The 14,341-nt window shown below is 64.2% G+C and overlaps 1 protein-coding gene across 1 annotated transcript in view; it reads right to left on the bottom strand.

Moving 5' to 3' along the window:
* The window catches only part of WNT7B (Wnt family member 7B), a 53,972-nt gene extending 43,552 nt beyond the window's left edge, over window positions 1-10,420 (bottom strand). The window contains exon 1 of the mRNA XM_064285208.1: window positions 10,350-10,420. Coding sequence (XP_064141278.1) covers window positions 10,350-10,420 — 71 coding nt within the window. The remainder of the gene's footprint in view (window positions 1-10,349) is intronic.
* Window positions 10,421-14,341: the final 3,921 nt, after the last annotated feature.

The raw sequence follows: 14,341 nt of genomic DNA, 5'->3' as shown, positions 1-14,341 counted from the left end.
TGGCCTCACTCCACGCCTGCCACAGACGAAGGCCCTTCGTCAGCCCCCTCTCTGACAGCCACGGAGGAGAGAGGCTCAAAAGCCTGCCAGGATGGCGTGCACACATAAGCCCCGGGAGAGAAAGCCCTCGCCAAGGATGAGCTGGGCCCTCCGGAGCGGGAACGCCAAGCTCCGCGTTCAGGGCAGGTAGTATATTCTGGAGAAATTCCTTTTCTAAAGGGTTTTTCATTTGTGTTAACACTTACGGTAGTGTGGTCCCTGGACCCCTCAGCCCCCTGGATGTTGGCACTACAGCTGGTGCGGGTGTATCGCGAGATGAGACGCCACAGTCTTTGTCCCCACCCTCCCCCACCACCGCCCAGGCATGGCCCACCGCAGCTCTAGCTGGGTAGAGTGGCTGGACTTGGAGCACAGGAACACCTCTGGCCTGGGTGGGCACAGAGGAGGGTGGGGAACAGGGATGGCAATGGGGCAGGCCAGGGTTCTGGAAAACAACGGAGGCCCACATGTGTCAGCTGGGACAGGGCCACAGGCAGATGCTGACTCTGGCTTTTCCACCCCAGATTTGCCGGCCGGTGGGGTGGGGGCCTCGCTGCTCTGGCTGCAAGGGGTGGCTTGGGGGCTGCCGAAGTTGGGTGCTTACCACTCAGAGCCTTAAACTTAACTCTGAGGCCCAGAATCACAGCTGTGGTTGCTGCCTGCTGCAGCCTGGGGCTGGGAAAGGAGTTGGCGACCCAGGGCTGAAAGCTTGAGGCTCAGCTTCCTCGCCCGTAGAATGGTCAGCCTTCACCACCAAGGGCTGTTTGGCACTAAGGGCCCAAGAGCACAGGCTTGCCCGCCCAGGGCAGGGCTCTTCCCTAGCTTGGACTCCTCCAGGGCCAGGGAGCTCAAGGCTCGCTGCTGAGAACGGGACTGGCCCATACCTGGGGCTCCCTCTCAGACAACAGAACGCCTGCGTTGGGGTAGCACTGGGGACCTGGGCAGGCACTGAAGGGAAGGGTGGAGCAGCACACACCTGTGCCCACCCCCACCCCCAGCCAGCCCAAGGGTAGGCCCCCAGCCCAGCGCACACCTGTGCCCACCCCCACCCCTGGCCAGCCAAAGGGGAGGCCCCCAGCCCCGCACACACCGAGAAAGGAGGACAAACGGCGGTTTTGTCCTTGGCCAGCGGGCGGCCGGCGCCACACAATGACCCTTTCATCAGGCTGAGGAGCCCTGGGCTGGGGTTTCATCTGACAAGGGAGAGCGCCCAGCCTCCTGTCCCCTTGGAGGGGGTGCTGAGCCCTCTCTGAGCTGGACCCAGGGCCACAAAGAATGGCGGCCTCCCAGGAGCCTGCTGAAGTTCCTCTACCTCCCAGGAAAGAGACCCAAGAGGCTGGAAGACTGCCACAGGCCGTACAGAGCCACCTGGGTTCTCCCCACGCTGACCCGGGGCTGATGGTGGGTGTGGATCTCTGCAACCAAGATCTCTAGCAGCCCCTCGGCCTTCCCTGCCACCACCCTCAGGGTCAGCCTGGGGCAAGTCCAGGCCTGGCAGGCCCCTGGGTTCTCTGAAGGCGCCACCCATTGTGCCTCTGGTGGCCGGGGGGCCCAAGCCCACCTACTTCCTGAGGCTGGTGTGAGGCTCCCAGCGGTGGGTGGGGTGCAGGGCTGGGTGCATGGGCATAACTTACTAGGCTGTCCACGGTCCCCCCAGAGGAACCTGAGAAGTGTGTGAAGGAGGAAAGTAACAGGCATCAAAAATCACCTACCTTCCTCTCCAAGCTGGTGCAGTTGCCTGCACCAGCCCTGAGGACCCCAGGGACCCAGGATTCCTCTCCCTGCTGGACCACCACAGTGAGAATTTCCTTTCAGAGGCAGGGGTGGAGCCAGTGAGGAGGCCAGAGTGTGGGAGGCTGGACGCTGGGCCCTGGGTGACCTCAGGGAATGGCTTGGTCTGCCCACCTCAGGTAGATGCTGCAAGACTGACCCCTGGGTGAACGTGCCTGACAGTGAAGTGGGTTCCCTCTACCAGGAATCTCTCTCCACGTTTCTGTTTAGCCTGGCCAATTCCCATCCATCCTTCAAAACCCTGTCTGGGGTCACCCTCTACAGGAAGCCTTCTCAGGTGCCTCTCAAAAGTTCGTACTCCCTCATGAGCAAACACAGGGCCTTCCCTTTGAGGCACCACTGGCCAGCCTCCTAACAGCTGAGATGACCCCATCAGTGGGGATCTGACCAGACATCAGGCCCCGAGGCAAGCATGTCACCATTCACCTTGAATGCTCACAGCCACCCTGTAAGGCTGGGGCTCCCATATGACCACTTCACAGAGACCACTGGGTTGACGAGATGTGCCCAGACCATAAGAGACAGAGATGGGATGGCACCAGACCTGGATACCACTGGGCCCCTCAGCCTCATGAGGACTCAGGGGAACACAGTTAGAAAGTGGCCAGTTGTCCTGCAGGTCCCGTGGTCCCTGAGGAGGCACAAGAGGACCAGCCTCTAGGAAGCCCTGCCACACCCCACCCCCGAGGGTTCAAAGGTGTCAGTTTCCAGAATGCACTGTCCTCCCCTTAACCAATGCTCTGAGGGTCTCAGTCACATGTCGATGGTTCTTGGGAGTTTTCTGTCATTAAGAGACTCACTTTGTACAGCTGCACCTGGGGGTCCTCTGGGGGCTCCCAGCACGAATCCTGCCATGTGCATACTCCCCCCCTCCCCACAGGCATCCTGTGCTCCATATCCCTGTGGACGGCACGGGCATGACTCTAGCCTGCAGCAGAGGGGCTTCCATGCCTACACTCCTGAGGAGGAGACGGGCCCAGAGAGGCCATGGACTTGCTCGGGGACACACAGTAGAGCCCCTCCCTGGCCTGAGCAGACTTGGACTCTCTGAGCTTCAACTGCTCGTCTGAGGGCGACCTGTCCAGACTGGGCCAGCAGCCTGCCCTACCCGCCCAGGCTGTGATCCCTGGGAGTGGGCCTGATTCAGCACCCAGTGGGCCCTGGGGCTGCTGTTGGCACCACCAGCAAAGCCACAGCGGCTGAGCCGGGAAGAGGCTCAGCCTCGGCAGGGCAGTGGTGATTGCCCCCCCTAGCCAGGTGGTCGGTGAGTAAATGCCCCGTCACCCGTGACTCACTCTGCTCCCCAGAGCGGACTGTCACCATGAGAGCCTCATACCGGAAGACCTGTGGGGTGGTCGCTGCCAATCCCACATCTGACCAACAGGGAGAGGGAACCCTAGACTGGGAGGGACCTGCCCAGGACAGTAGCCCAGCCAGCCCTGGCTTGAGGCCTCAGTCAGGCCCCCAGGACAGGGCGACCAGGCATCGCAGGCCCTCCTTTTGGCCTGTGGCCCCCCCCACCTGCCCTCCCTTTGGCCACCCTGGTGGGCTCCTGCTTGGACAAGAAAGGCACAGACAGAGATGGGCAGGGCTGATGGAGAATGGGCCAAGCCAGGCTCTGTGTCGAGGGCTCAGGGCCCTTCCGGGCCAGCACACCCGTCCAACGTGATCAGTGGCTAGGCCAGGCATGTGTCTGGGATTCGCTGCACGCGGACCACAGCCAGGGCAGGGAGCGGGAGGGCAGCCCAGATGCAAGCAGGGGGATCAATTGTCTACCAAGTGTCTGTGGGCCGAGCAATGGGATGCCTTCTGGAAAGTTCTCTGGAGCAGAAAAAAGCCTCTGTTCAGGGCCCCTCCTAGCCCTGGAATCCTGGGATCCAGAGCCTAGCAGCCATCCTGTAGGGCTGAGGCTGGGCTAGCCGCTTTTCACAGTTCTCAAAGCACCCCCGCGCTGGCCACCTGGTCTGAGTCTGGGCTGGGTCAGAGGTGCCCGAGTGAAGATCTTCTCACAATGCCAATATTCCTTCTCATTGCCCGGGCCCTGCGCCCACCCACGGCACCTTACATGCCCTGCCAGCCCTTGTCCATCAAGGTTGGGGGCACACGGTACCCAGAGGTTCATGGCCTCCCTCTCGCATACCCCTGCACACATCTGAGTAAGTCTCTCTGCTCAGGGAAGACCAGCACCAGGGCTTTCTACCCTGGGTCTGAAGATGAGACTGGGGCTGGCGCTAGCGCTGGGGAGGGGGTGCTGAAGGCAGACAGGGGCAGGCAGGGAGGTGGAGTCAGCCTCCCGCCCCCCACAACCCAGCCCGCCCAGCCCTGGCTCAGGAGCATTTGGGAAAGCTGTTGCCTCAGAGTTTCTGCCAACACAGCTGGCTGCACACACTGGAGCCAGCGGGAGGGGGCGCAGATGGCAGGCTTGGCAGGCCCGAGCCTGGGGGCTCCGTTTTGGAAAGAAAATCTTGGGGTCTACAGAGGTATCCATCCAGGTCTCCACCTGCCCGAGAAGGAAGGGGCAGGGGCCCCACGACTGTCACCCGGACCCCTTCTCCCCCCTCCTCTCAGTCTCTCACTTTACAGCAAATCCCCCCTCCCCCCAGGACCCCTGGTTTTCCATCCTGGATGCCTCCCCATGAACACCAAACCTCAGCCTGCCCCCAAAATGATGTCAAGCAGAGGAGCTGCAGATTCTCTGACAAAGCTCAAGATTGAGGTGTTGGGGTTCTGGGGAGGCGGCGGCTCCCGGACCCCCCAGACTGAGATTCTAAGACCCCCTTGATTTATCCGTCTCCAAAGAGGGACAGCACAAGGACGCTCCAGCCCCTCTGGCATTTCAGCCTGGCACTTTCCAAGTCCGGGCCGCCCCTAATCAGGCGGCCCCCACCCCGTCCTTTGCCCTGACTGGGGCGGCCTGCTCCCCCCACCCGCCCCAGGCGATGCCTCCGCAGCCGGGGCTGCCCGCCGGGCCTGGAGCGCTCGCTGCGCCCGGACCTTGTAATTATGTCCCACAGCCCGGGAAACCGCGGGCTCGCAGCATCTGGCTGCGGTTGCGAACTTTTGTTTCAAGATGCGCGACTATTTATAGAAGGAAAACTGGTAGGATAGTAATTTCCTAGGAGCTGGAGGAGAAATTGGCTGGATCTCTATTAAAAGGGGGTGGGGGCGCGGCTATTTATTAGGACTGCGGCCGCGCGGGGAGGGGGTGGTGCGAGGAGCGGGAAGGCCGTGGCTGCCCCCTCTGGCCGCGTTAGGCGACCCCGGACGTGGCCCGCGTGTAAAGGAGCGGGAGGGGGAGGGGAAGGAAGAAAGGGGAGGGTGAAGAAGGAAGGGGAGCTGACTCTGAGGTTTAATCAGTAGCATCCAGCTTAAATTCCCCCAAACGGCGGTTCCATAAATCAAACTTCTTTTTAAATCGGAGACCAGAGCATATGCGTCCCATTAGGAATCAGGCGAAGCCACCGCTGCGCCGACGCGCCCCTCGGCTCGCTGGGCCAGGCCGGGCCCTGCTGGAACTCCAGAGCCCGGCGCACGCGCGCGTCCACGCTTCCACCCGCTCCGCGCGCTCCCTTGGCCTGGGCACCTGGGCGCCCCGCGGCGCCTGCGTACACTGTGCGCCCCTTGCCCCTAAGTGAGGAGTCGGCCCCGCCGGGGTCAGGCTGCCCAGAGCGGCAGGAAGGCGTAAGAAGCCGCAGCGACCTCAGGGGGGATGGCCCGCGCCCCGTCTGGCAGGGCTCAGAGCGCACGTGTATGCCAATGAGTGTGCGAAGAACGAGTGTGTGTGTGCGAATCTCCCGAGTGGGGCACGGGCGCGGGCGTCACGTGGGCTACGAGAGGGTCCCATGCTGTTTCAGGACTCGGCTGGGGCGCGCAGAGAATCTCCGCGCCGAGGCGCGCTCTCCGAACCGCGCGCTCAGTGCGTGCAGCCTGATCTAAGCAGGTAGTCGGGCTACTCTTGGATCACCCTTTCTCAGACACCAGAGCTGGGACTTCTCACTGCCACAGCCGCCCCCCAGGTGCTCGACCTCGGCGGCTTAAGGCTGGTGAGGAGACCCAAAGCCCCCTGGCTCCCGCGCGCGCTGGTCACCCGGCGCCCCGCCCAGGGGCCTCGTTGCCAAGTCCCCTACCCGCCAGGCTCCGGCGCAGGAGGCCGGGCCCCACCCGCCCACCCGCGCGCCGGCCGCGGCACTCACAGGTAGCTGCCGCTGGACAGGATGAGAAAAATCTGCGGGCAATAGACGGAGAGCAGCGCGCAGCGCGGCGACAGCAGGAGCATGGTGGGCCCTTGCGCCGGGCGGGGCTGGGCAGGCCCCGCGGGCAGGGCCTGGGCCAGCTGCGCCCGGGGTCCCCGCGGCCCTCCCCAGGAAGGACGGCGGCGCGGGACGCTAGGGGCCGGGGAGTGCGGGCCCGGGCGCAGTGGTCGCCCGTGCCCCGCCGCCAGGGCCGCACATCGCGCTGGGGCCGGGGCTGCGCGGTTGCTGGGGCTGGAGTGCGGATTGGGGGTCCTGCCGGGCGCAGTATGCACCCCTCCGCCGCTGTTTAGCCCTCCGTCCGTCAGTCGGTCCGAGCCGGTTCTGTCGCTCTCTCTGGCTCGCGTCCCCAAGTCTCCTGAGGCGCGCAGCTGCCATTGGACGGGCCGCCCCTACATCCGCCTCCTCTGCGGGCGGGTTTTTTAAAGGGGAGGCTGACCAGAGCGCGCGGCAGGAGCCGCCCCTGGGGCTTGCCCAGGCTGACTTGGGTCCGCGCCTCCCACCCCCACCTTCAGTAAGCCGCCGAGCTCTGGCGGGCTCTGGAGAGTGCACCTGGGGGAGGCGCAGCGGGCGTAACCGCGCGGTGGCGTGGGCTCCTGCGGGAGCGTTTCTTCCAGGCTGCACTCGGACAATGAGTGCCCGTGCGCACTTGCAGTTCGTGCGTGTGCCTGCGGGAGCGTGGGCGTCGGGGAGGGCGCAGGTGCGTGCTCACAGATGGGCGGGGAGCCCCTGCGCCTCTCCCTGCGCCCCCTGGGCTTGACGGGGCGGCTTGTGGTCGCACATACTCAGCGCCCCAGCCAACTAGGCCCAGCCCTGCATGGCTCAGCCCTGTCCTGCACCCAGCTGTGGGCTGGGGTCTTCGCAGGGTCCTGGCTCTGAGCCCAAAGAGGCAGCCAATGGGGAGGAACTGCCAAGAAGTGTTCTCTTAACCCACAGGCCCCAGACCCGGGCATCCCTCTCACCTCTTTTGCTCTCCTTTGAGGGGCTGGTTGAGATGGGCATGGGAGAGGGATAGATCTACAGGGACCCAATTTTCTGAACAATCCTCCCTGTTCTACTAATTTTTTTTTAAAGCTCAGGAACACAGGCTTAGGGTTCCCCTCCTATTGTCTGCCCAGCCTGGCCGCATAGAGAAGTCCCGCTCTGCAGTGCAGATTCTGTCAGCTGAACTGAAGCACAAAGCAGGGAAGAGGGCAGAAGTGGTCTTTGCAGTGGGTTTCACAGGGAGAGGGTCTCCTGGCTTCCAGACCTGGCTTGAAGACATCCCCAGCACCCAGGAGGACACCCTCTTTCACCTTCATCTTTCCCTGTCTAAGGCTCCCGGCCCTAAGAGCAGGCAGGCAGCAGCAGGGCTGATCCTGGGACTCCAGGGACTTGGTTCTCATGGGCAGGGGGTGTCCAGACTCCAGCCAGTGTCTCTCCACACTGGCTCAGCCCCTTCCAGGGCTTTGACTTGGAGGCTTTTCAGACCAGCAGGGACCCTGAATAAGGGACTTCGATTGTCCAACGCTGTTTTGTTTTGAAATTGCTCAAGATTGAAGGTGTGTCTGCTCTGGTCCCACCCGCAGGGCATTGTGAGGCTGAGTTCTTGATCCCTGCTGATGGGGGAGCTCCCGCCCCGCCCCGGGCTGCACATCTGCAGTCGCATCGGGGCTCAGGTGCCCGTGTGATGGTGATGTTGCAGCGGGGGGCTCTCTGTGTGCACTCACAAACACACAGCACTCGGTGTGCCCACAGAATTGCCCTCCCAACGCACAGCTCTGGTTTTTGGTTTGAACTTTATGATGCTGCGATCCGAATTCCTGGATTCTCAGGTCCCGGAATACTTTGTCCAGCGGAGTCCCCAGGGTGCTGATATCCTGGAGTTAACCATAGGAACGGTTCGGCTGGCACCCACAGGTGTTTACTGTGACACCTCCCCCAAACAAAGACCCCCGCACCCAACCCAGGACCAACCTTCACAGTACCCAGGAGGGAGGTGCTACGGCTACCCATTTTTCAGCTGAGAGGTTAAAGAGCTCACCTGGGGCCACCTGGAAGGTGTGGACAGCCCATTGGTTCCCAAACCTGGCACCTCATTCTCAGGCCATATCTTCCCTTGTGCTGCTAAGATGGCTTGCAAAGGAAGCAGGACCTGGGAGGGTCCTGGTCATGCCAATGGACGGGGCAGGGACAGCCCTGTGCAGGTGGCGGCCTGGCCCCCTCCCCTAGCAGGTCTTTCACAGGGTGGGGCTCTGGCTTCCCGGTTGGGTTCCACAGGCTGTTTGGGAACCACGGTTTTCCTGGCCGCATAGGAGTGATGATTGTGTGTTTTAGTGATTGTGTGTTTTAGGGGACACTGTGGGAGAAGCCCCTCCTGGAGGACAGAGGCTGACTCCTGGCTGGGGGCAGAGGGCAGAGCCAGGACCCCACAAAAGGAAGGGAGGCCACTGCCGTGCTCTCAGAGGGGACCCCTCCACCCAGACGCGGCCACCATCCTGCTATGGATGCCCAGAGCTTCAGTCTCATTGTCAGGGGGGACCCAGAGGCTCCAAAGGCGGGGGGCTGCCAGTGGTCACAGAGACCTCAGAGCCCTGGAAGCAGCCCTGGGAACCCAGGCTCACTGGGACTCCAGCTCCTCCTGCTGCGGGGGTGTGAGGGGTCAGGCAGGGGTTATAGAGGTTCCCATTTTGTCCCCACCTGGGCCCAGCAGAGGGAGGGGCTGCTTTCCTGCACCTCCTGGGAAGAACGGAAGCATGCTCAGACCCCCCCTCCCAGCTCTACCACTCACTTCTCTGGACAAGTCCCCTAGGGTCCTTGGGCTCTGTCTCTCAATCCTTGGCATGGGAAGAGCAAAGAGAATTAACGCTGAAAACCAGGCTGTATAGACAGAGTGCTTTTGAGGGGTGCCAATTACTTTGGGGAGCACATGGGGGTAACTAACAACAGGGTCTACTGGAGAGTCACAAAACCAGCAGCCTCCCCTCCCTGTCCCCAGCGTCCTCACCCCTAGCCTCCCATAAACAAACACCCAGGGACAGGGCCTACACACAGACCCACAACAAACAGCCACCAGTGGCCACAGACACGCCCGTCCAGGCCTGAGGGACTGAGACAGGGCCAGAGGCTTCCAGCCCTGCCTTTCAGCTACGGCTTCCTTGTCTGCCGGAGCTGGGCCTCAGCTTCTCCATCTGTGAAATGGCGGAAGTTGTGGAAGCGATTGTGGATGGAGGGGCGATGGGAGAGATGAGTCTCGGGGCCTGCTTCTACCTCTCCGCCTGGGAAGTGCGTCTCTGACCTGGGACACTCAGGGGCCCTCCGGTAGGCTGGTCCCTGGGTTTGCCCGCTGCCAGGATGCAGCCGGCCTCCGGGCGACGGACAGCAGTGCACAGTAGGTCCCCACATATGCAAGAGGCGCAGGGCCGGCGGGGGCCTGGGCGCCCAGGCGAGGGGCGCCACACACCCTGGCGGTCACACCGCCCCTCCACCCCCACTGCGAACGAGGCCGAGACACATTCTGTCTAAAGGAGATCGCGGCTCAACAGGTAAGGACTCGGCTGCGTTCAGGAATGTGGAAATACGACTTGGAGCAGCTACTGCAGCGAGCAGCAAGCGCGGCCCGCCGGGCGCCCGCCTGCCCGCCCGCCTGCGTGAGGGGGAGCGCGGCGAGAGGGGGCCGCGGGCGGCGGGGCCGGCGGGCGGGGGCGCCGGCCGGGACCGAGCCCGAGGCGGCGGCCGGCCCCGTGGCCCTTCCCGAGCCAGCCGGACTAGTTGTCAAGGCAATTTCAACACGTCCCGGTGATGGATAGAGACGAGGGCCGCGGCGGGCCGCCAGGCTGCGCGCTCGCGTCCGGGGTGCGCGCCCCCAGGCGCCCGAGCCCGGCCGCCCGCGCTCCGCGCCCCCCGCCCAGGCACGCCCTCCGGCGGCCCACGCTCGGCCCGGGCTCGGCGCCCAGCGCGCCCGGGGGAGTATAGGCGCGTCCCCCCCACCCCGAGGCCTGGAGCCCAAACAGGTGAAAGTACGCGCCGGGCACGCTCGCCGCTACCCGCCGCCGCCGCCCGCGCGCCTCGCGTCCTCCTATGGGCCCGGCTCCGCGCCCTCGGAGCCCCGGCCGATGGAAGCTAGGCTGCGTCTCCGAGGGGTGGTGCGAGGGTCCCACACGCCGGCCACCTCGGAGCCCCAAAGGCCGCTCGGGCCCCCCCGGCGGCGCGTCCCTGCAGGGACCCTCAAGAGAAGGCTCCTCCCGCTGCCCGGACCTCGGCGGCGGCCCCCGCCCCCGGAACACTCACCCGAGCTTCACGTAGAGGACGCCAAAGCAGAGAAAAACGTAGAAAATCCACTTGCGAAAGTTTCTGTGCATGATCCAGGGAGGGGGGCTGCGCCATAGACAGCGGCGGCCGAGGGGACGCGCGGGCCGGGCGGGGCCGGGCGGGGGCCGGGGCGCGGGTAGACCTCGCTCAGCCGGCGCTGCGGTTCGGGCGGCCGGCGATGTGCGGGCACTCGGCGCGCGCTGCCACCATGGTGAGCCCGGACCGTCGCCGCGTGCGCCCTTGCGAGTCACCCGGCCGGGGGCCGCGACCTCGGAGCCCCGCGCGCGGGCGCAGCCTCCGCTGGGCGCAGCCGCCTGGGGCAGTGCGCGCCTCGCCGAGCGCTGCGGCGGCCAATGTGTCCGCACTTGTCGGCCTCCCCAGGTGACTCGCGGCCCCGGCAGGCGAGCAGCGAGCGAGGGAGCGCGCCCCAGGTAGGAGGATCCGCCTCCCGCCCGCCCTCCTCGCTCGCCGCGCTCTCTCTCCCTCGCTCCCGGCTCTCCCCTCCCTTTTCTCCTCCCTCCCCCGTGACACAAACGCATCCGCCCCAAGCCCCCCTCCCCAGACCAGCTCCCTGCAGATCGCCCTCCCGGGATTGGACGGAGGGGGGGTTGGGTGCGCTGGGGGGGGGCGCTGGGGAGGGTGCGGCTCGGGAAAGACACCTGCGGAGGGGCGGGCCGCTTCTCTGCGCCCGCGATGTGAGGCCAGCAGACTCGGGAACGACCGTACACCTCCTGGTGGCCCTTCAGCTTCCAGCTTCTAATAGGGATGGGCAGCGACCACCCACCCCACCCCCGCCATTGCGGGCGCGCTTTTCCTCCCCACAGCAATGACACACCTGGGTTCCTCTGGGGACCACTCCCTTAGCCTCGCTGCCTCCCCAGGAGGCCTCTATCGGAGGGCCAGAGCACCCTGGATCCCACCTATCCCCGCCTCCCCGCAGCCAGCATTTGGCGGTGCTTACCCAGCGCGGGACAGGGAAGACTCACAGAAAGACTGGCCAGGCCAGGTGCAGGGGCATGGCTCGGATGACCTCCAGGAGATGCCTTTCAGTCAGGTGGCATGATGGGGAGGACCAGGGATACTGAGGGCTCCCCTGGTATTGTGGGGCGGATCCGGCCCCCAGAACTTCCCCCCAGCCTAGTCCCCACGGTCTGCTAGGCCTCCTCCGCGGTGCCGGGTGGTGTTCAGTGCCCACGGCGCGTGGTCAGCCTCACCCCGCCACCGTGAGCATCTGGCCTTGCTTGGTAAGGCGAGTGGGCGCCTAGGCCCCGCAGACCCTGACGCGCGGAAGCCCAGTCTGTCCCCGAGGGGGCGGGACGGGTAACGGATGGCTTGACTGCAGCTACTAACAGGCTGCCCTGCCCTCGGCTCATTCCCAGGCCTGGAGGCCTGTGAGCTGTGTCCATAACAGAGCCGCTGGACTGGAGATAGCTTAGTGCCCCAGGGACAGCTGGACCGAGACTCGGTGGGGTTGGAATGGTACGTGTTTGTGTGTGGGAGGTTTCCAACAGCCCTTGGTCCTGCCTTGCTAAGCCCACAGGCACCCCATCTCAGAGTTTACGCCCACCAGCCAAGACACACCCGCCTCCTGCCTCTGATCCCTTTCAATCCCTCCAAATCCCCTACCCCTTTGCCAGGACACCGTGCTGGCCACTCCTCCGCTTGCCCGGGATCCAAGGGGGGCCTTTGCAAAGATGGGGATGGAGTTGGGGGGAGGGTGTGTGATGTGGAAAGTTTCCAGATGAAAGGGCCCCTTCAGGAAAATTGAGGCACAGAGAGAAGTGCAATGACAAAGAGCAGCCCTACCCCAGCCAGAGTCCCAGATGTCACCAGGGTACACGAAGCTGCGGGAACCAGAGGTTCTGGGCCTGGCCCTCGCCTTCGGTGGCGGGAGCGCAGGCGGGCCGGCCGACTAGGGTGGGGGAGCCGTGGGAGGAGCTGGGGCGCGCGGGCGGATGCTGCCACCCGGCGGCGACACGGCGACAGGTTCGTTCAGATTCCGGGTCACGGGCAGCTGGAGCCACACCGGGGCCAGGGGGCGCACACCAGTCCCTGGGCTGCCAGAAGGGGTGCCCCCAGGTCCGGCACAGATTCGGGGGCCACCCGCCCGCCACCGCCACCTGCCTCAGTCTCCGCGTCTGTTAATGGGTGCAGTCACACAGCGCTGGCGGGGTTTAAATAACCAGGACCGCAGCGGTAGCCTCCTCCTGGCTCTGGGCTCAGCGCCCACCTCCACCCCGCGGTAGTACCGACCCCCAACCCCAACCCTAGTCCGCCTGCGGGCCCTAAGTCAGGTTGACTCTTGGACAGCCCCGGAGGGGTGGGGCCAGATGAGAAGAGGGTTACAGCCAGCAGGTGAGACTCCTGAGTTCGTTCGCCAACTCAGCCCGACTCTCTACGCCTCAGTTTCCCCGGGAAAGCGGGCGGTGCGACTGCGCCTCCGGACATGCAGGGACAGCGGCGCATGCTCGTGCTGCCCCCTGCCGGCTGCAGGGGGAGGTGCACCGGAGAGAAAGGGCCTGCCTGAGCAGGGGTCACTGGGAACGTCTCCAGGCCAGGCTTGGCCACTATCAGACCCTGGGCAAGTCGGTCTTCTGTTAGGTTTCCCGTCTGCATCTGAAGGGGATCCATGAAGGCTCCAGGGTTGGGGGAAGTCTCGGATGGGAAGAGCTCAGTGAAACCCCTCCAACACACACCCCAGGCAGCTGAGCTGCTGGGTCTCAGAGGACCTGTGTCCAGCCTGGCTCCCAGGGCTCCTTCCAGGGCTCAGAGGTCCTGACCAGGGGCAGGTCCCCCTCTCCCTCTGCCAATGGGATTGCAGTTCTGGCCATCCTGAACAAGACAGTGGCCAGTGTCTGGTTCCAAGGGCCCCTGCATCTGTTTGAGAGTGCAGGCCATGTGGGAGGGCCATGCCCAGGGTTTGCAGACCATGGGAGTGGGAGGATGGGGAGGGGTGTGCAGAGGGCAGAGGTCCTCAGAGCCAGGACCCCCTGGGGCCCTCAGTGGGTCTTAGGCTACCTTTGGGCTCTGTAGGGTTTGGTGGGGCTCAGCCTGGCCTCCTGGGGAGGGGGCTTTACTCCTGGGATAAAGCCCATGATCCTTTGGGGGAAGTCGAGGCTGCTCAGTGTGGCTAAGGAGCAGGGGTGAGCATAGGCAGAGCCTTGAGTGCCCATCCAAGAGTCCTGGCCTTGACCTTGAGGCACGAGAGCCATGACTGGTCCTATACAGGGAACTACAGGCCATTACCATTTCCATGGCTCCTGTGCCTGCAGCACCGGTGGGCCCCAGGGTAGGCTCCTCCTCTAATTGGGTTCCCCAGGCTGGGAGACCCCCGAGGCCACTGAGGTCAGGGCCATAGCCTAGGGCCCAGAGCACGGGCTGAGAAAGCATGGGTGGACAGACAAATGGGTGGAGGCATGGACAGAGAGTGGATGATGGGTTTGCTGTGGGAGGCGGCAGCAAGCGTCCCGGCAGCACCTGGCATGGCTGCAGCAATGGAGTCAGAGCTGGCAGGGTTGGCCCAGGACATTCCAGGTGTTAGCACTGAAAGCTCCACATTTCAGGAACCCCTCAGTCCTGGGCACACAGGACTCTTGGTCACCCTAGATCTAGATGCATAAAAGCAAAGAAGAATCCAGAATGTCCCCAAGGGCTAAAGGTTTCTCTGGCACCCTGGTGGAGGCACCTGGACGTAGTTACACTGGGTTGTGCTTTGGGTAAGAGGAAAGTAGCAGTAATAATAACAGCCCACACTGGGTGAATAGTCATGTGGCCCTGTCAGCTTTGCTGCATGATGCCACTGAGTCCTCCCAGGGGCCTGCGAAGCAGGGACCGCCCCGTCCCCAGCTCTGGGTTCATTTCTTCATTTACTGAGCGCCTGTAATAGTCCAGCCAGGGGCTAGGTGCTGGGAGACAGAGGGGGACAGACAGACCCAGCCCTGGCCTTGGGCACTGGCAGGCAGGTGGGGAGG

The sequence above is a fragment of the Loxodonta africana genome, chromosome 4, assembly GCF_030014295.1.
Source record: "Loxodonta africana isolate mLoxAfr1 chromosome 4, mLoxAfr1.hap2, whole genome shotgun sequence".
NCBI classification, from domain to species: domain Eukaryota; kingdom Metazoa; phylum Chordata; class Mammalia; order Proboscidea; family Elephantidae; genus Loxodonta; species Loxodonta africana.
The sequence above is the reverse complement of the archived record's forward strand: the minus strand, read 5'-3'. Positions and strand labels throughout refer to the sequence as shown.